A 21,140-nucleotide genomic window follows, 5' to 3' on the forward strand; every position below is an offset into this window, starting at 1 on the left:
GGGACTGGTTATAAAGCAAATAAAGAAAAGTGAAAGGGAATAAACAGGAAAGGGGCCTAGGAGCAATGCCCAGAGAGAGAAATGAAAAGAAAGGAGCAGAGAAGTACAATGAAAGCAGAGGAAATCCAAGGGGGACTGGCTATAAAGCAAAGAAAGAAAAGTGAAAGGGAATAAACAGGAAAGGGGCCTAGGAGCAATGCCCAGAGAGAGAAATGAAAAGAAAGGAGCAGAGAAGTACAATGAAAGCAGAGGAAATCCAAGGGGGACTGGCTATAAAGCAATACAAGTGAAAGGTAATAAACAGGGGAGGGGGCACAGAAAAAATGTGGGGAGAGTGAGAAAATGAAAGAAAGCAGAGAAAAAAAAAGAAATCCCAGTAAAGCGAAGGGGGCTGGCTATAATTAAAGGAAGACAAGTGAAGTGGGATAAACAGGGGAGGGGGCACAGAAGCACTGCGGGGAGAGAGAAATGAACACTTTAGTTCACTGACAAGTCCTGGGGCGAGACCAGACCCGCCCACGCAACCCGGGCCCGCATTCCTGCAGCAGAATGTGCTGAGCGGGAGGAAACGGGAGCTGAGGGCTGGGTCGGGAAAAGCCGTGTGTAATGTGCCATTTCCAAACAGTGGGCTATAATTACCTGGGTGAAGGGCAGGACCTGCCACAGACCCACCCGGGCCACAGAAGTGGCGGGAGCTCTGCCCCTGCGGGTGACCCGGCCATGGCAGCACCAGCGGAAGAGGGCTGCTACTTGCAAGCCCTCTCCCCTTCTGCCCAGCAAATCGGCCGGTGTGCTCCTACACCACAGGCTGGTGGCAGGAGTCTGCATGTGCGCCGGCCCCCGAGGCCCCTGGAAACACACTCTCTGATGCCAAAATAAAGACCACCACTCGCATCCAGCTCATCGCCGAGGGTCTCGGGGCCTTCTGGGGGGCGCGCATACTCCCTCTTTAATGAAATATGCGGTTATGTATTGTTTTTCATTTAAGCCTTCCTTAGTTTTGTTAAAACCGGGGGTTCGGAGACATACTTCCACATGAACAAGGGCGTTCGTGAGTCTCTGTGCTGCCATTCCCAGACCCACGGTTCCCTTTTCCCTCATGTTACTCATGAGTGCCCGCCCCTGCATCCCCAAAACTCTTTAAAGTGGCATAAGAGTGGCACAGGGCTACATACAAGCAGCCAACCGAACAGACTTGCCCCTTCCACCTCCCCTAATTGCCCAACACGCACACACAAGCCAAAACTGTTGGCTTTGCCAATGCTGCTTTTTAACAGGACCGCAGTAAAGGACACGCATAGTACTTCTAAACAGAGTGGTTGAAGACAGACCTGGTGTAGACATTTGCATTACACCAGTAGCGTGTTTACAGTTCAAATTAAGTCATGAACTCTCAGAAGACTGCTTTGAAAAAAAAACTGTTGGGCACTTCAAGTGCAAAGATTGATTGTAAGGGTTGAATAAAGAGAACTCAGAGTTCCCATGAGGTTGTGTTTGGGGTGGGAAGGCGCAGGAACTGGGTGGAAATGGCCATAGGGATTAGCATGGCCATGGGCAGTCAATGGGTGGGCAAATACCCCCAAAACACATTTAAGCTTTGTGTCCCTCCTCGTATGCTTTTCTCCTCGTCTGTACTGTAATGCAATTGCTTCAGTTTATAGGCGTTTCCCGCACCTTATAGCCCAAAACTAAAAATAGGGTATAGCAGGTCCGAGTCTGACCTTTAAGCCCCCTCCCTGCACTGCTGTAAAGGCGTGTTTAGTCTAGTGACTTGCGCCGCCCCTTCCACAAAGGGAAACTGTGCTCTAGTGCTGCCAGATGGGAACGGCAGGGCTGTGTGCCCAAAAACATTATTTTCATATACGCAAGTGCTTGCTAAAAAGCTTGTCTGGTGTGCAAGAAAAATTGACCGTTTTAAAAATATTTCTTCTTGCCATTAAATATGCCAGACAGGAATGCGAATTAGGGTTTTACACCCTAAAAATACTTTTACTACCAAGTTCCCAAAAATAGTGGCTTAAGATAACTCTTCAAATTCTTTTCTTTGACCCTGATCACCACGTGCATGGGAGCAGCGTGTATACCAGTTTACCAACCCATCACATGCATGGGTGCAGTTTGCTTACCAGATTACCAGTCCACCACATGCACAGGAGCAGCACACAGCACACATACCAGATTACCAGTCCACCACATGCACAGGAGCAGCACACATACCAAATTACCAGTCCACCACATGCACCGGAGCAGCACACATACCAGATTACCAGTCCACCACATGCACAGGAGCAGCACACATGCCAGATTACCAGTCCACCACATGCACAGGAGCAGCACACATACCAAATTACCAGTCCACCACGTGCACAGGAGCAGCACACATACCAAATTACCAGTCCACCACATGCACAGGAGCAGCACACATACCAAATTACCAGTCCACCACATGCACAGGAGCAGCACACATACCAGATTACCAGTCCACCACATGCACAGGAGCAGCACACATACCAAATTACCAGTCCACCACGTGCACAGGAGCAGCAAACATACCAAATTACCAGTCCACCACGTGCACAGGAGCAGCACACATACCAGATTACCAGTCCACCACATGCACAGGAGCAGCACACATATCAGATGACCAGTCCACCACATGAATGCGAGAAGCATTTAAACCAGACTATCAGCCCACCATATGCATAGGAGCAGAATGCATACCAGATCACTACATGCATGGGGGCAGCATACGTACCCTACCAGTCCACCACATGCATGGGGGCAGCATGCATACCAGATTAGCATTACACCATGAGCATGGAGGCAGCATGTGTACCCGATTACCAGTACGCCACGTGTATGGGGGCAGCATGCGTACCAGATTATCATTCCACCACGTGCATGGAGGTAGCATGTGTACCCGATTACTAGTCCACCATATGCATGGGTGAAGCATGCATACCAGGTACCAGTCCACCACATGCATGGGGGAAGCATGTGTACCCGATTACCAGTCCACCACATGCATGGGTCCACAAGAAACACTGATCCGCTCCCATTGACAGGATATGAATGCAATGGTCTTTCCGAAAGTGAGAACATTCTGGTGAGTGCACATGGCTTACATTCCTGTGTCCTGGTGTCCCACGGTCTTTAGCCCGCATGGATGGTGCCATTGGTTCCTTGAGCCTCAAGCTATACGGCCCCCTACAGACAGTCCCATTGGTTACTTGTGTCGCATGGTATAAGGCCCCCTTACAGACAGTGCTGTGGTCCCATTGGTTACTTGTGTCGCATGGTATAAGGTCCCTTCACACAGTACTCTGGTCCCATTGGTTACTTGTGTCGCATGCTATAAGGCCCCTGCAGACAGTGCTGTGGTCCAATTGGTTACTTGTGTCGCATGGTATAAGGCCCCTACAGACAGTGCTGTGCTCCCATTGGTTACTTGCGCAGAATGTGCGGCAACATTAAGCATTTGTGTCACATGAGCAAACAGCTAGAGATGATGATGCAGTTTAATTGGCTTAAATGTGCCACGTGGTGCAAGGTCCCCACCCATAACCCGGAAGTTTGCTTTCTTGTATGCCCAGGATTCAGCCGCCCTTCCAGTATATCCTCCTATGCCAGAGTGTGTGCTTTCCACAGATGCAGGGTTTTAAAATCAGATAAGTAACACTAGCCACAGTGTTTATCTACAAAAGAAGGAAGGGTGTGTCTATGTGCTAACAGCTAGGTGACTGAAAGCAGTTCCCACCTCCCGCTGCCAATACAGTACACATCCGAGTGCTGGGGGCCTCTTGTGTTCACACTAAATACTCGCCACCTCCTGAACAGAACAAGCGCCTCCCAGTGCGGTCCACTCCCCATTCCTCACCCAGGCCTTTTCCACAGTGACAGAATCTACCAAAGCGCCAGGGGTAGCGGAAGCACCACAACCACACACCGAATGCCATCACGGGAATCAACACGGCAAGGGATGTTATCAGGATCAAAGGTCGTGTAGTGCTGTCCTTTGCCTCCTGACTTCACAGGAAGTGGAATCACAAATGTTAAAACTGCAATAATGAAAACATAGCTCTACGGTGGGGAAAAGCATTTTTGAGTTTTCAGCCGTCTGTTTGCCGCTGCGTTGTCTCCATATGTACCGCGTGGTATCGTGATATGTTGGGCACAGCCAGCAGAACAACCATGAGCGTCACACACACACGTTATAGCCGTAGAATGCCAAATGCCGCCTCACAGGGCCAGGGTACACCTCAGACACTGTTCATAGCCTTCATAAACAAGATAGAGCCTCATAAGTCCACCTGCTGTGAGCATATGCCCAGTGAAGCCATATTCGCTCAACCCATGGCATCATATGCCACGCAAAGCCTGATGGTAGGTCAATCATTCAGCAGGTCTTGCTTTTAACCCAATCGTTCCATTTTAGTCATGTAAACAACAAGCATTAACGTTATTCAACTTACTGGTGTTTAATCTATCTAATGTATTTATTTACTGGAAAGATGAAAGGATGAGCCAGCCCTGCTGGGCTTCAAGCCTGTGATGGGCTACAGAGTGGACAGAGTTACTAAAAGCAAGCTGTTAACTCACTGAGCTATAGCCCTTTCTTTCTACAGACCTCATGCTACAGTCTGCATCCAAAGAAACCAACGTTCGAAATAACACACACGCACTGAACAATATTATTTCTGGAGATATCATAGCAACCGATATGGAGTCAACATTGCGTTCCCTTACGCAAAGGGCAAAGCTTGCAGTTCTGCAGGAAGTGACGCAATATTGGCTCCTGCTGTACAAGCAACTGTTTTTGAAAACGTGAAAGGGACCGGCCACTTATAGTCTCAAAACGGAAGTGATTTATTACAGGCAACTGGGTTTATTAAAGAGAAATTAATACATTTTGATACCCAAGTATGAGTGCCAAAGTGCACAGTGGCAGGAGTACCAAAGGGACTGCCGGGGGTAGCACTTGTACTCCTGGCTACTCCTAATAGGCCTACACCCTCTTCCAGGTGTGCTACAGCCACCAGAAGAGACGTTGGCGTGACGTCACCAATAAGCGACGGCGGGCCTGCTGTTGGGTTGACAGACAGCATGAAACTAAACCGACATTTCCAAACACAGAAGGGAGGGCGAGACAGGAGGCGGATTTCAGTGGAAGCGTGAGGGCCAGAGTGGACAAGAAAAGGGACATTTAAAGGACAGTCCTGGGAATAGGCGCGTCCCGGGTCTGCGCGTGGACGAAGGGAGTTCATGTCATTGTTGTTCCTTTGTCGTGAGGAAACACCACACCTCCTCTCCCAGTGGGAAACGAGCAGGCGCCCATTGAGGAACACGTGCCAGTACAAGCATGGTGCATCGAACACAGCCATGTCTCTCAGCGCCCCTCCCTGGAACGAGGAGGCGGCGGCGGCTGCTTGGGGGTGACCTGATCCACGGAGGTGGGTGGAATTAGCATGACCTGCTCATTTAGAGACACAAGGAGGAACGGGGGGTACCTTTGCTAACATATGGATTAGTTGGGCAAATCGGTGCCCACAAACGTGGCCGATGGTGGGGGTAAATTACATTGAAAACAAAAGCAAATAGTTGAGTGCAGAGAATCTCTTGCCTTCAGGTTTTCCAAATATGACAACAGAGGATACGATGGCAACGAGGTTCCTAGTAACAATCTGGCCACATTGGGGGAGGGGAACTCTAGGAGATTAGAAAAAAGAACCTTGAACCTTTCTCAGACGCCAGCGCAGTCTCATCTGGCTTCCTGGCTCCTCTTCTTTTGGGTTTAATCTGGATTGCTAAAGTTCTCACAAGGGCTCAAATGAAGCACTCCTAAGGGGCGGCTCTGGTGCAGGCATCAGAGGGTCCCTGCCTCCTCTTGCTGACCCCGCCCACGTGTGGTAATAATGGGGGGGGGGGCGAGAGGGGTGCAGTGCCTAGCAAGACCCCAGGGTTTAAGCCTTCTGAGCTGCACGTTCTTGGTCTATGCACCGGCTGGTGACTGTTCTAGGTAAATGGGTGAAGGGGGTTTTAGGAGGGCATGTAGGTGGCCCTCCTCAGGAAGTTCTGTGTAACCCCAGAACAGTATCTAAAGAGCTTCAAAGAGCTCATAAAGAAAAGTGGGTAGACATCTGAAGCGTTCACACTCTTGCTGAAATATTTGAGCTGGTGGGTGTCTGGTAACAAAGGTGACACATTTAAAGAGATATGCAATTTGATTGCGCGTGAGCATGTGTTGAAAAATTGTGAGGTTGACCTACACCAGCATCTTGTGGACAAGACTATCACAGATCCTAGTGAGCTAGCAAAGACTGCCGAAAGGTCTGCGAGTACTTGAGTCCAGTAAAAGGCTCAGGCGAGCACACCCAAGCCGGAGTGAAATCGCCGGACAAAAAAGTAAACAAGGATGGGAAGGACAAGGGTCCAACCCAATTCTATTCAAAGCCAGGTCCCCAAATGAGCGAAGGGAAACCTCCATACTCTAGTTCAGCCACGCACACCGAAAAGAAGAGCTTGGGCACCCCTAACACTGGGAGACCTGCGTTCTCACCAACAAAAAGTTGTTTCTTGTGTAAGGAGCTCGGCCATAGGAAAGGGAATCCTGCTTGCAAGGTCTTACCCAATCAAGTCATGGTGAATGTTGGGCTCATGGAAGAGGCTGCCATTAGCTTGGGCCTCTCAGAGGATAACTTCCCACTAGGCCAAGGAATGGCTGAAGGCAGACCGATTGCACTGAGCAGGAACAGTACTGAATCTCCAGTAGCGGTCCCAGTTCCCAACAATACTCAACTGTTCTTAAACAAGCGTATATCAATGGACACAAAACTCCTGCAGTCAGAAACACTGCGGCTACCATCACTGCTGTCACACAGCAGTGGGTACAGCCAGGTCAATGTGTTGCTGGGCCCGATTGTAGAGGAAATAGGTTTGACAGAGTGATAGAGTTCAGTTGGTGGGGTGAAACCGCCCAGCAATGTGTAACGGTGAAAAATTCACTCCCTGTCTCATGTCTGTTGGGTAATCATTCTGATCCAGAGATTGTTGTAGTAGTCGCCAGATCGAAGGCCAAAGAAGCCCCCAGATTGGAAACTCTCAGAGCCTTAGGGCTTGCAGTGCTTCCCGAGTGTTTGTGTGAGGGACCGGTATGGCCGGTAGCTCCTGGTCCAGTTCCACACACTGCTGAGTGGCCTACTCCTGCGGGTGAGGGGCCAGTAGCCTCTGAGAACACTACTCTGGTAGCAGGGGACTTTGTGACTTCAGCGGTGCATGGCGCAGCACAGGAACCTGAGGTGGAGGACCAGTTAGTTTCAGACCTAAAGGGCCTGCCCAAGCTGGATGAGAATGAGGACGAGAAGTGAGTCTGATCTGGGCCCCCAGCTGATATAAACCTCTGGCAGGCCTGCAGAAGCAGGCTGAGGAGCAGGCTAACGCCGAGGCACCTGGACTGTTCAAAGTGTACTGGGAGGATGGACTCCTGTACAGTGAGCCGAAGGACTATGAGGGCGAGGGCAACAGAAGGTTGGAGATTCCCCAGTGCCACAGAAAGTTCCCTTTGGATTTGGCTCACCAAATTCCTTTATAGGGTCCCTTGGAGTGACCAAGACATCGGACGGTTGTCTGCGCACTTTTACTGGCCCCAGCTTGGCGTAAAAGTGAAGGCATTTGTCGGGTCCTACCAGACTTGTCAAGCTTCTGGCAAGTCAGGCGGTGCCACAAAGGCCCCCTTACATCCACTAACCGTGGTTGCGCAGCTTTTCAAGAGAATAGACATGGACATTCTGGATCCTTTGGATCCTCAAACCAGCTCAGGGAACAGATACATATTGGTGGCGGCGGATGATGCCAATATGTACCCTGAGGCTGTCCCGCTGAGGAGCATCAAAGCCCCAGTGGTTGCGAAGGTCCCAATTGGGATATTCTCCCGTGTTGGATTCCCCAAGGAAGTTGATTCTGACAGGGGATCAAACTTCATATCAGCGCATCAGCATATATGAAGGCTGTATGGTAAGAATGTGGAGTCGCCTACCGGTTCTCTACCTCCTTTCATCCGCAAACCAAAGGACTTGTCATGCAGTTCAACAAGACCCTGAGAGGCATGCTAGGTGGCTTGGAAGAGCACCTTAGGAGAAAATGGGATATTCTCCTGGGTTTATAGTCATAATGTCGAAAAAAAAATGTCGACAAACAAAAATGTCAAAAAAAAAATGTCGAAAACAATAATGTCGACATCCTATAAATATAATGTAAAAAGTCATTTTTTAGAAAAAAAAATGTTGACAAAAAAATGTCAATTAGAACTATCAACACCTCACCCAACACCCCCCTGCACTAACACACCCCCGCTCCACCAAAAAGCATGTGCACCATAAACGCACTGCTTGCACACCTAGAAATGTATACACACACACCATGAACCCCTGTAAGAGTGTGTGTGCACAACCACATACCTACAGGGAAACCTTTGAGTGTACGCACACACACACAGAAGCATAACAACCCATGCACACTTGGAAGTGTGTGCGCACGCACACCTGTGATGAGGAGCACACACATCTCACTAGTTCTGGCTAATCACCATCTGGCACACACTGGAGTAGTGAGTTTGATAATGCACTATCGATTTAAATCGTTTAAAGGCTCCTGATGTGCACTGTAAACGAAACTGTAACTGATGTGAACGGTGTGTCTGGATTCCAGGTGTGCAGGGCTTGCCTTGGGTGCCTTCCCCCTTCTTCCCCCATCCCATCCTGTGCGGCCTGCATGGCCCGGCTCCATGCTGGGGTGTGTCTGGACAGCAGAGCTCGGCCTCCATCACATACCCGTGCCATGCCAAACGCTGCATAACCCGGCTCCACTCATGTGTGACAGGGGCGTTCAGGAGCAGCAGCAGCAGATGACTTCACTCAGCACCACAACTGAGGAACACTACCTCTGAGGGGGAAAAACCCCTTCACAGAATTCAGGAGTCACAGAAGCAGGCTGCTCACAGGCTCACAGATGCGGTTGGGCTCGGTGGACTGGCCTGCAGGGGACTCTGGAGATTTCCCAGTAGGCCTCTGTATTCTGGGCCTCTTGTGCGGCTAGTATTTTATTACCAAATGTAGGAAAAGGCTTGGCCTTGCTAAAAATGGGCAACTGGGGGCCACTTTGAAAAATACATCTCTACATACGCCTGCAGGAGTCGCCGCATTACAATAACAGGCTGTTCACGGGAGAAGGTGGGATACAGGAGGGCTGGTTACAAGAGAAGCAGGGACACAGGGCGGGGCTTGTTACAGGAGAAGCGGGGACAAAAGTGGTGGCTGGTTACAAGAGGAGCAGGGACACAAGATGGGTCTGGTTTACAGGAGAAGCATGGACACAGGAAGGGGCTTGTTACAGGAGAAGCGGGGACACAAGAGGTGGCTGGTTACAGGAGGAGCAAGGACACAAGGGGGCTGCTTACAGGAGAAGCAGGGACACAAGATGGCACTCCTTACAGGAGAAGCAGGGACACAAGCGTGGGTTGGTTACAGGAGAAGCAGGAACACACTGGGGGCTGGTTACAGAAGAAGCAGGGACAAACTAGGGGGCAGGGAGAAGAAAAAACGGGTATAGGTACACGTGGAGGCAATTAACAGGAAAATGAGCAGGGCTACTGGTTTAGGAGAAGAGGCGGGGCTACAGGTACAGGAGAAGGTTAGTTATAGGAGAATGAGCAGGGCTACAGGTACAGGCGAAGGCTAGTTATAGGAGAATGAGCAGGGCTACAGGTACAGGCGAAGGCTAGTTATAGGAAAAGGAGCAGGGCTACGGGTACATGAGAAGGATAGTTATAGGAGAAGGAGCAGGGCTACAGGTACAGGAGAAGGCTAGTTATAGGAGAATGAGCAGGGCTACAGGTACAGGAGAAGGCTAGTTATAGGAGAGGGGGCAGGGCTACAGGTACAGGAGAAGGCTAGTTATAGGAAAAGGAGCAGGGCTACGGGTACATGAGAAGGATAGTTATAGGTGAAGGAGCAGGGGTACAGGAGGAGCAGGGCTACAGGTACAGGAGAAGGAGCAGGGGTACAGGAGAAGGCTAGTTATAGGAGAATGAGCAGGGCTACAGGTACAGGAGAAGGATAGTTATAGGAGAAGGAGCAGGGCTACAGGTACAGGAGAAGGCTAGTTATAGGAAAAGGAGCAGGGCTACAGGTACATGAGAAGGATAGTTATAGGTGAAGGAGCAGGGCTACAGGTACAGGAGAAGGCTAGTTATAGGAAAAGGAGCAGGGCTACAGGTACATGAGAAGGATAGTTATAGGAGAAGGGGCAGGGCTACAGGTACAGGAGAAGGCTAGTTATAGGAGAATGAGCAGGGCTACAGGTACAGGAGAAGGCTAGTTATAGGAGAGGGGGCAGGGCTACAGGTACAGGAGAAGGCTAGTTATAGGAAAAGGAGCAGGGCTACGGGTACATGAGAAGGATAGTTATAGGTGAAGGAGCAGGGGTACAGGAGAAGGCTAGTTATAGGAGAATGAGCAGGGCTACAGGTACAGGAGAAGGAGCAGGGGTACAGGTACAGGAGAAGGCTAGTTATAGGAGAAGGAGCAGGGCGACAGGAGAAGGAGCAGGGCTACAGGTACAGGAGAAGGCTGGTTACAGGAGAATGGGCAGGGCTACAGGTACAAGAGAAGGAGCAGGGGTACAGGAGAAGGCTGGTTATAGGTGAAGAAGCAGGGCTACAGGTACATGAGAAGGCTATTTATAGGATAATGAGCAGGGCTACAGGTACAGGAGAAGGGGCAGGGCTACAAGTACAGGAGAAGGCTATTTATAGGAGAATGAGCAGGGCTACAGGTACAGGAGAAGGAGCAGGGGTACAGGAGAAGGCTAGTTATAGGAGAAGGGGCAGGGCTACAGGTACAGGAGAAGGCTAGTTATAGGAAAAGGAGCAGGGGTACGGGTACACGAGAAGGATAGTTATAGGCGAAGGAGCAAGGGTACAGGAGAAGGAGCAGGGCTACAGGTACAGGAGAAGGAGCAGGGGTACAGGAGAAGGCTGGTTACAGGAGAATGGGCAGGGCTACAGGTACAAGAGAAGGAGCAGGGGTACAGGAGAAGGCTGGTTACAGGAGAATGGGCAGGGCTACAGGTACAAGAGAAGGAGCAGGGGTACAGGAGAAGGAGCAGGGCTACAGGTACAGGAGAAGGAGCAGGGGTACAGGAAAAGGCTGGTTACAGGAGAATGGGCAGGGCTACAGGTACAAGAGAAGGAGCAGGGGTACAGGAGAAGGAGCAGGGGTACAGGTACAGGAGAAGGCTAGTTATAGGAGAAGGGGCAGGGCTACAGGTACAGGAGAAGGCTAGTTATAGGAAAAGGAGCAGGGGTACGGGTACATGAGAAGGATAGTTATAGGAGAAGGGGCAGGGGTACAGGAGAAGGAGCAGGGCTACAGGTACAGGAGAAGGAGCAGGGGTACAGGAGAAGGAGCAGGGGTACAGGAGAAGGAGCAGGGCTACAGGTACAGGAGAAGGAGCAGGGGTACAGGAGAAGGCTGGTTACAGGAGAATGGGCAGGGCTACAGGTACAAGAGAAGGAGCAGGGGTACAGGAGAAGGAGCAGGGGTACAGGTACAGGAGAAGGCTAGTTATAGGAGAAGGGGCAGGGCTACAGGTACAGGAGAAGGCTAGTTATAGGAAAAGGAGCAGGGGTACGGGTACATGAGAAGGATAGTTATAGGAGAAGGAGCAGGGGTACAGGAGAAGGAGCAGGGCTACAGGAGAAGGAGCAGGGGTACAGGAGAAGGAGCAGGGCTACAGGAGAAGGAGCAGGGCTACAGGAGAAGGAGCAGGGCTACAGGAGAAGGAGCAGGGGTACAGGTACAGGAGAAGGCTAGTTATAGGAGAATTGGCAGGGCTACAGGTACAGGAGAAGGAGCAGGGGTACAGGAGAAGGCTAGTTATAGGAGAAGGGGCAGGGCTACAGGTACAGGAGAAGGCTAGTTATAGGAAAAGGAGCAGGGGTACGGGTACACGAGAAGGATAGTTATAGGAGAAGGAGCAAGGGTACAGGAGAAGGAGCAGGGCTACAGGTACAGGAGAAGGAGCAGGGGTACAGGAGAAGGCTGGTTACAGGAGAATGGGCAGGGCTACAGGTACAAGAGAAGGAGCAGGGGTACAGGAGAAGGAGCAGGGCTACAGGTACAGGAGAAGGAGCAGGGGTACAGGAGAAGGCTGGTTACAGGAGAATGGGCAGGGCTACAGGTACAAGAGAAGGAGCAGGGGTACAGGAGAAGGAGCAGGGGTACAGGTACAGGAGAAGGCTAGTTATAGGAGAAGGGGCAGGGCTACAGGTACATGAGAAGGCTAGTTATAGGAAAAGGAGCAGGGGTACGGGTACATGAGAAGGATAGTTATAGGAGAAGGAGCAGGGGTACAGGAGAAGGAGCAGGGCTACAGGTACAGGAGAAGGAGCAGGGGTACAGGAGAAGGAGCAGGGGTACAGGAGAAGGAGCAGGGCTACAGGTACAGGAGAAGGAGCAGGGGTACAGGTACAGGAGAAGGCTGGTTACAGGAGAATTGGCAGGGCTACAGGTACAAGAGAAGGAGCAGGGGTACAGAAGAAGGCTGGTTATAGGTGAAGGAGCAGGGCTACAGGTACAGGAGAAGGAGCAGGGGTACAGGTACAAGAGAAGGCTAGTTATAGGAGAATGAGCAGGGCTACAGGTGCAGGAGAAGGGGCAGGGCTACAAGTACAGGAGAAGGCTAGTTATAGGAGAAGGAGCAGGGCGACAGGAGAAGGAGCAGGGCTACAGGTACAGGAGAAGGCTGGTTACAGGAGAATGAGCAGGGCTACAGGTACAGGAGAAGGAGCAGGGGTACAGGAGAAGGAGCAGGGGTACAGGTACAGGAGAAGGCTAGTTATAGGAGAAGGAGCAGGGCTATAGGTATAGGAGAATGGTAGTTATAGGAGAGGGTGCAGGGCTACAGGTACAGGAGAAGGCTAGTTATAGGAGAAGGGACAGGGGTACAGGAGAAGGAGCAGGGTTACAGGTACAGGAAGGCGTAATTATAGGACCACGAGCAGGGCCATAGTTACAGGAGACACTAATTACAGGCAAAGGGGCTGGGCTAAAGTTACAGGCGAAAGAGCTGCTACAGGCACAGGAGGCGGAATGCAGGGGCGGGGCTGCTATGGGCCAGAGTCATTGCTTTTGTCGTAGAAGCAGGGAGCCCATGGTTGGCCTTCAGACTACCACCCAATCCAACCCTGCAGCAGGGGGCCTTTCAACCAGCAAGCAGCTTTGCAGCTCCCGTCTCTACAGCCTCATCATAGCCTTGAGATCAGGGTATTGGAGACCACTTCCCTACAACGTATAGTAGTTGCATCAACGTAAACCATGCAGTACATCAGGGCAAGTAACGATGGACAGAGCACCCAATAACAGCAGCAGGGCAATTAACGATGTACAGAGCACCCAATAACAGCAGCAGGGCAAGTAATGATGGACAGAGCACCCCAAAACAGCAGCAGGGCAAGTAACAGTGCAGTACCGATGGACACAGCACCCAATAACAGCAGCAGGGCGAGTAACAGTGCAGTACCGATGGACACAGCACCCAATAACAACAGCAGGGCAAGTAACAGTGCAGTAACGATGGACACAGCACCCAATAACAGCAGCAGGGCAAGTAACAGTGCAGTAACGATGGACACAGCACCCAATAACAGTAGCAGGGATATTAACCTATATAGAACCGGAACTCTAAGGCATTGATCCGAAACTCGATGCAACTTCATCCCATGGGGGCGATAGTAATAGCAATGGTTGGTGTGTGCTGCCCGGTGAAAGGGTGAGACCACAGGAAACGAACATGACCCTTAACCCACTGGAATGCCAGGCATTACCCACAATGCACAGCCGATAACACAGAGGCAAGAATGCCAGTGTTGACAAGAGATGGCACGCGCAGATAAGGCGCTTCTGCCAAGGTCCACATTCCTGCCAGCTGCTCCCACACCGCCCCCCCCCCCAGGCCACCACATCTCAGACCTCGGGAGGAGAGGAGGACCGGCCTGTCCACCCCGCACCGCTAACCAAACTACCCACCAGCCAGCAGAGCCCAGGCGCCAGATGAGGGCGGCGAGGCAGTGGCCAGTGGCGAGCGCAAAGGATGCACTCCTCTCAGGCAGCCACGCGCACCCCTCATGCATTATAAGGGGGAGCCTTGGCTCCGACCCCCGCTTCTCACAGCGCCTTGAAGCCACTAAGGTACTCACGCATAATATACCACGAGACGGGGAATACTAATGCTTAGAACACAAACTCAGAATGTCATCCTTCTGAAATGGATACAATAATGACTCTTAAAGCAGATGTTCGTAGAGTAATAAAGTGCCGCGAGACTGGTGTCTGTGCGCTATATAATCACGTGCCCTTACTACCACCCCCTGCCCGTCTCGTCGCTCATTACCTTTCTTGCCCTCGGTGGCCCTCAGCACAGCCAGGTACAAGTTGTCCTCAGAGGTGGTCCTCTCGCGAAAGGTATTTGTGCCCACGGCCGAGGGCACCGCAGACGTGTTGCGATATCGCTGCTGCGACATTGCTGCGCTGTAGAAAGTTACAGCCCTTCAAACTCAAAATAGCGCCGCCGCTTGCCTTCCAAGGCCTCCAGCCGCTGGGCAAAAAAGCAATACGTTTATGTCAAGGATGTGCGGGCAAGAAGCACCCGTGTCCTGGCAGTGTCCACTGGGTTCCGGATAGGATGATAGTGCTTAGTGGGGGCTGGGAAGGATGGGATCCAGGCAGGGTGAAGAGGCCCGCCGTGCCCCCGGCGTCGCGGTTGGGCAGAGTTAATGGTGTGTAAGGTGTCCCTTGGGCTGGAGTGCCAAGTTGTGTGTAGGGCACTGGGCACCCTATGGCACGCTGGCTGCGAGTCACACAGGAGCTGGTGAACTTAATGGGCTTGGCACGAGTTGCCTCTGGCAGAAGGGCGGTCTGTTGCAGAAGAGTTGGGTAACGGGTAGTGGTACCGGGATTGGCTCTTCGTTACCAGATGCCCTGCCAGTCGCTCGAGGATGCCCGTTTCTGAGGAGTGGCTGCCAGCCGTTGAGTGGCGAGCACCGGCCTTCTTGGGGTTGCCCGGGGGCACTGACCAGCAGTTGAAGGGCACCGGGCTTTCTTGTGTAGCCAGTGCTTGCTTGACTCTCGGTGGCTGCTTGGTGGCACAGGAGTCCTCTGGGTGGGTGGCAGTGGTCCAGTCCAGTGGGTGCTCCTCCGGAGCTGCCAGTCAGTGTGTGTGTGTGTGTGTCGGGCACTGGGCCTGGCGCCGAGTCCCGCTCACTTCCCCTCAACGCTCTGCACGCCCTCTGTGGCGCCTCGCCCAGCCCCCAGCAGGTAAATCAAGCGGGCGGCCTCTCCCTAGACCCCTCCTTCGCGCTGCCCCTGCCCAGGTGTGGAGGGCGCGGCCCCTGCCCCGAGCGCGCTTGTGCTCACAGACAGGAAAGCTTAGCCCCGCTCCGCGCCCGCCACCGACCAGAGAGAGAGAGAGAGAGAGCGAGAAACCCTATTTCCTCCCGTCCCGAGAACTGGGCAAATCTCACAAAAAAGCCCACAGTCCAACCCCCGAAAGGAAGTCCCCGGAGAGCTTAACCCTTCGCTCCCCGGCCGAGTCAGGCAAGCGCAGAGTGGCACCGGCCCCCGCCAGTCTGCCGTTTCCTGTCTGCAGTCTCCAGCCTTACCCGTGCCCCCTCGTGCATGAACACAAGTGGCTTATGGGATGGTGGAACTTAACGGAAACCGCACAAGGCGGTGCCCAGATCCAACTGCTCCCGTGTCTGAGCGACAGACGCTGTTCTTGGCACGCAGACACCGTGAAGTCTCCAGGTTTACCATTCACGAATGTGCAGGAAAGCTCCTCGAAAAAACTCAAGGCGCTTCCCGATGCTACTGCTCCCCTCTGACAAAGTCCCTGGGGTCAAGACTGCCATTCGCTGCCTCCTCCTGACCAGCCTCCAGCCCAAAGGTCTACAGTTACCCTGGTGTAATAAATATCACGGACCCCCCACCCGCCTCCACACCATCTCCTAAACCAACAGTACTGACTTCCGGGGTAACTTAGGTAAGCCGACTTAGAGGAGTAACGTACACATTTGTTTCAAGAGGGGCTTCGCCTTTCAACGTGTAAAGGCTGTCACTAGCACCACTCAGCAGATTTAGTATTTACCCCAGTTATTTTTAATGCTGTGCAGCAAGTGGTATAAAATATTCTGCGGTAATTAATAGAGGCACAGGAGTCTAAATTACGGTATTTCTGGAGATGCAACACCCTGCACAAAACAAAAAGCGCTGCCCAAAGTTTCCCGCGCCACGGTACAAAATCTAGCACGAATCGGAAAGAGCGGAACCAAGTTTCTTGTGCCGCTGTGCAAACCTAGCATGAATCGAAACAAAAACTGCACAATGTTTCTCATGCCGCTACATGTACCTAGCGCGGATCGAAAAACCTGTACCAAGTTTCTCGTGCCGAAGCGCGAACCTAGTACAGGACGAAAACAGGCCCTTATGAAGTTTCTCGTGCCGCTACATGAAACTAGCACGGATCGCAAAAGACCAGCACAAAGTTCCTAGTGCCGATATGCAAACCTAGCATGAATCGAAACAAAAACTGCACAATGTTTCTCATGCCGCTACATGTACCTAGCGCGGATCGAAAAACCTGTACCAAGTTTCTCGTGCCGAAGCGCGAACCTAGTACAGGACGAAAACAGGCCCTTATGAAGTTTCTCGTGCCGCTACATGAAACTAGCACGGATCGCAAAAGACCAGCACAAAGTTCCTAGTGCCGATATGCAAACCTAGCATGAATCGAAACAAAAACTGCACAATGTTTCTCGTGCCGCTACATGAAACTAGCACGGATCGCAAAAGACCAGCACAAAGTTCCTAGTGCCGATATGCAAACCTAGCATGAATTGAAACCCTGTTCAAAGTTTCTCGTGGCACTGTTCAAAACTACCACGGTTCGAAAAAACAACCTGTGCAAAGTTTCTCGTATCGCTACACAACTAAACATCAGGTTCCGGGAGACATTTTAGTGGTGGCAGAACCATAATGCTGATTTTGCAGTACAGACAGAAGCAGAATCCAGTACAAATTCTGCAATTTTCGCTTTGCGAGCGAAAATTTCACCCACCCCTAGTTAGGGTAGTGTTTGTCATTATTTCAAGGAACAAAAACCATCTCTGAACACCAGTAAGAGAGCACGCAGCAGTCAAGAATCTTCTTAGAGGCGAGCCTGAGCATAGCCACGACCCCTGCTCACTCACACCCAACATGCAGGCAAGCACAGGCTCAACATTACACGGCCCATAAGCCTTTCACTCCAGTGCACGCCGTTACCCACTCACTCATCAACTTCCAATAACTAAGGCGCGGTGCTGTGCACCTCCCGCCTTCCCTCTCACTAGGCTGGAATAAAAGCTGGGGAGGTAGTTCAGTGGATTCATGTGCCCGCAGAAGAGCCGCGTGTATATCCATAGCCTCTACTGTAGGGGGCGTCTCAGCCAGTCATAATTGCAACACCCAGAAAACGAGTATGATCAATGGCCTGCATTAGCCCCCCCAAACCCCTGTGTTCCCTGGCGCACACACACAACATATATCTGATCAGATCGCACAGCGAGTAGAGCGCTTGCTTTGACATCCGTGCAGAGCCTGCTGACGCATGTTCGAATCCCAGCAGGGACAAACTCCGCCTTTCATCCTTCCCAGGTCAATAAATGAGCACCACACAATAATAATAAGCAGCGCTCAGAGGCCCGAGGGTTCGTAGCGCTATATAAATGCTAAATTATTATTATTATCCTCCGAGACACGCCACACCAGGGCACATGCAATAGAGAGCACCATGGGCCCAAAGCAGAGGAGCGTAGATGCAACACAGGACACTGCAGGCTCCAACGATATCAACAGAGTGCTACAGGCTCTATGGAGAAGAGTATGGATTGAACAGAGCGCTACAGCGCTACAGACTCGAATGATAGAAGTGTACATATAACAGCAAATAAGCCCTACGCAGAAGAGCTCGGGTCCAAGACACAGCCCCTTAGGATAGGAGTGCAGTTCCAACACAGAGCACAATAAACTCTAGGGAGAGATGAATGAATGCAAGAAAGTGCTTCCGGCTCTACACAAAGTAGCTCGGACCCAAGATCTAGCAGTACGTGTTCTAAATAGAGAAGTGTGGCTCCAAAAGCGCGATACAGGCTTCAAGGTCAAATATCAAAGATCTAATAGAGTGCTACAGGCTATATTTAGAGAGAATACCATGTCTAACACAGAGATATACAGGCTCCAAAGCACAGAATGATCATTATAATTAGCAATAGACTTGCCATCGAGCCACACAGCTTTACTCCAACCTAGCTCCTGGAACTGTAAAGCAGATGAGCTGTAGGCCTAGCACTGAGCTCTGCAAACTCAGGGAGAGAGTGAGGGAGGGATGGAGGCAGCTTAGCATGAACTCAGATCGCTACAGGCTTAAGTACAAGAGGCCCAAGTCGCACAGAGGGCTAAATATGCTTCAGGCAAGAAAGCTTGGCCTTGCAAAGCTCCACTGGCTCTAAAGCACAGATTCCCTGGGTCTAACGCCAAGCTCTACATCCTTTGGGTATAGAAGCTTGGCTCGGGCACAGATGGGAATAGATGTAAAGCACAGAGCTTTACAGGCCTCCAAGGAGTGGACCCTGGGCCCAACAGAAACGGCTGAGAATCCCAAGGTCCGAGCCCTGGCTGGATCCCCACAGGCCCCATCTCCTCTCTGTGCATTAATGAGAACTAGGCCTGCAAGCAGATTTCCCTAGTGGCGGGGAAAATGTGGTAGAGGGTTCCTTTGCCATCTGCCCCTTTCCTTGGACACAATATGGATTACTGAAGCTCACGCCTGTATCCCTGAAGTTCAGGGCAACTCCCTTGCGGGCCACACTGATCCCATTATTTGCAGCAGACCCCAGTGGAATGCGTACAGGTCGGTAACCATTGGCTAAAGTAGGTCTTCCGATGCATTCTGGGATGCACGCAGGTGGTAGACCTATTGTTATTCCCAATCGCTCCGTCCTGTTCTGGCCGCTTCATTGGCAACCGTAGCAGACATTGGTTTCCAATCCACAGTAGAAGCCTCCCTCCAGATGGATCCCTGGATCCCTCACCATGGCCTATCCTGGCTAGGGCTGATGAAGTTGCAGCCCAAAGCATCTGGGTAGCCAAGGGTCGTTCACGCCTGCAACATCCACGAGAAATGGCCGCTCTGTGGTCGGCGTCCAGCCAGCCCATTACTTCCCTCGGCCAAGGAAAGGCAACTTTGGCGGTCAGTGCTTTGGGAGGGCCTGACTCTGGTGCACAAGCAGCACAAACACACAATCAGGGTGCATCCTTCCCTCTGCTACTCCCTTCCTCCCTCTCGCTCCACCTTTTGCGCTTTGAGACCGCCTTGACGCAATATAATGCATCACGCAACCAACCAACCACCTGCCACAGCACAGGCACAAGAGACCATGTAAGGTTTATCATTATCATGGTACTTATTGAGCGCGGCCCTAGCATCGGGAAGCAGCGGAGTGCTTTGCAGAGGTATAGAACACTATAGATGCATAACAAATGCATAAAGTGCCGGTCATCTTACTTCTAGAACCTGCAGGACTATTGCACCCCTCCCCACCCCCACTGACTTCATGCAGGGCAGACCAGACGAAGGGTTCATTGCGTGCCCATCCAAGTCCTGCCAAAAGGATGGGGCAACATGGCTGGGTTAGTGGGGACGGGCCGCCGTGTGCACTGCTTCTGGCGCCTCCTGGCGTGATGTCATCGGCCGTTGACGCTCAGCAACCGGAAGTGTCTCACACAACCATCTCTCGCACAACAACCCGCACGCACTTCACAACAACACATAAGCTGCACCAACAACACAAGAGGACTGAGATCGATCCGATACTCGCACCAAAGCTCAGCACCCGGTGTATACTGAGTTGAAGCTGCCAACAGAACACCACTCCTCTCACTATCCTACTCCTGCTTCACCTACTAACCCATCCCACCTTCTCGTTTGCAGATCCGCCAGAGCGCCTGGGGACCAACTCCGTTGGTGACGGTGCGCGGTACAAATACCTTTAACATTTAACTTTTGAACAGGATTGAGACTCGGGCGCGTCAAACAAGGGTGAGTGTAATCACCCTTGCTGTCCCGCTGCCTCGTCACCCCAGCCCGTTTAGAGCTGCCCACACCATTAATCCCAATACCCCTGTCCTGGTCTTTAAGTGGAGGTGACAGTGTGTGGGTGGGGGCACTCGCAAAGATGAACTGTACAGCTGGGGTTTGCCGCTAGAGGTGGTCCTGAGGGTTGGGGCCATTCGGGGAAGATCTCAAGCACGTGCTTACGGGAGGCTTTTGGACTGGTGAGGGCCGCACGGGTGCATCAGGATCAGGAGACACTCAGTTCAGGTTTGTGGGTATCCAGTCTCCTGGTATCGCTTCGAGAATGGGGCTCGAGGGTGGCGATTGCCCACACACCAACTAGAGGGTGCATTGGGAGATCTAGGCTGTTTATGTATTTAATGTCTCCTGAAAAGAATGTGGGCGAATTTACCTGTTGCGTTTTGTCAATAAATGTGTCCAAGTTGAACCAAAGAAAGCTATCAATGGTCGAATTGGTTGTCCCTGGTCCCTGCATGCCCTATGACCCCAACCTGTGCTAAGAACGTATGGGCCATCTATGCCAACACGGGTCTCCAAAAATATAGGGGTCTGGTCGAGCGCGAAAGCTGTTCCCCATTGAACCACTAGACGCATGCATCTTAACAATGACACACGTGCAAACCATTCCCGAGGCTGCTAGACCACAGGGTATAGATATGCCAACATTGCATGTGTGTATTCCTCTTCCGAGGCCACTGGGCAAAGATATGCCAACATGTTCATGGGTGTGTGCCACAGCTGAGACCACAGATTTGCCAACAATGGCAGAAAAGGGTCTGCCCCTGCTGTGTTAGCGGGAGGATTGTGAAGGCCTTCACACCAAGCCATCTTTGGAACCTTTTCTGCAGATGCTGAAGATGTGAATTATGACATCATTTCCTGTTATACGCTGAATATAAAGGCAAATATTCTACGTT

At 51.7% G+C, this 21,140-nt stretch overlaps 1 protein-coding gene across 19 annotated transcripts in view; it reads right to left on the bottom strand.

Annotated features, from left to right (window-relative positions):
• PLEC (plectin) overlaps positions 1–21,140 on the bottom strand; it is a 1,447,724-nt gene that overhangs the window by 211,612 nt on the left and 1,214,972 nt on the right. The window contains exon 1 of one of the 19 annotated variants that reach the window (XM_069621866.1): positions 14,446–15,464. The exons of 17 other annotated variants lie outside the window; for them this stretch is intronic. In XM_069621866.1, the coding sequence (XP_069477967.1) occupies positions 14,446–14,575 (130 nt within the window). In that variant the 5' untranslated portion in view covers positions 14,576–15,464. Of the gene's footprint in view, positions 1–14,445; positions 15,465–21,140 lie in introns of those variants that run through there. One more of the 19 variants, XM_069621873.1, reaches the window with a different exon arrangement.

The sequence above is a fragment of the Ambystoma mexicanum genome, chromosome 5q (assembly GCF_040938575.1).
Source record: "Ambystoma mexicanum isolate Mex_15411 chromosome 5q, UKY_AmexF1_1, whole genome shotgun sequence".
Lineage (NCBI taxonomy): Eukaryota > Metazoa > Chordata > Amphibia > Caudata > Ambystomatidae > Ambystoma > Ambystoma mexicanum.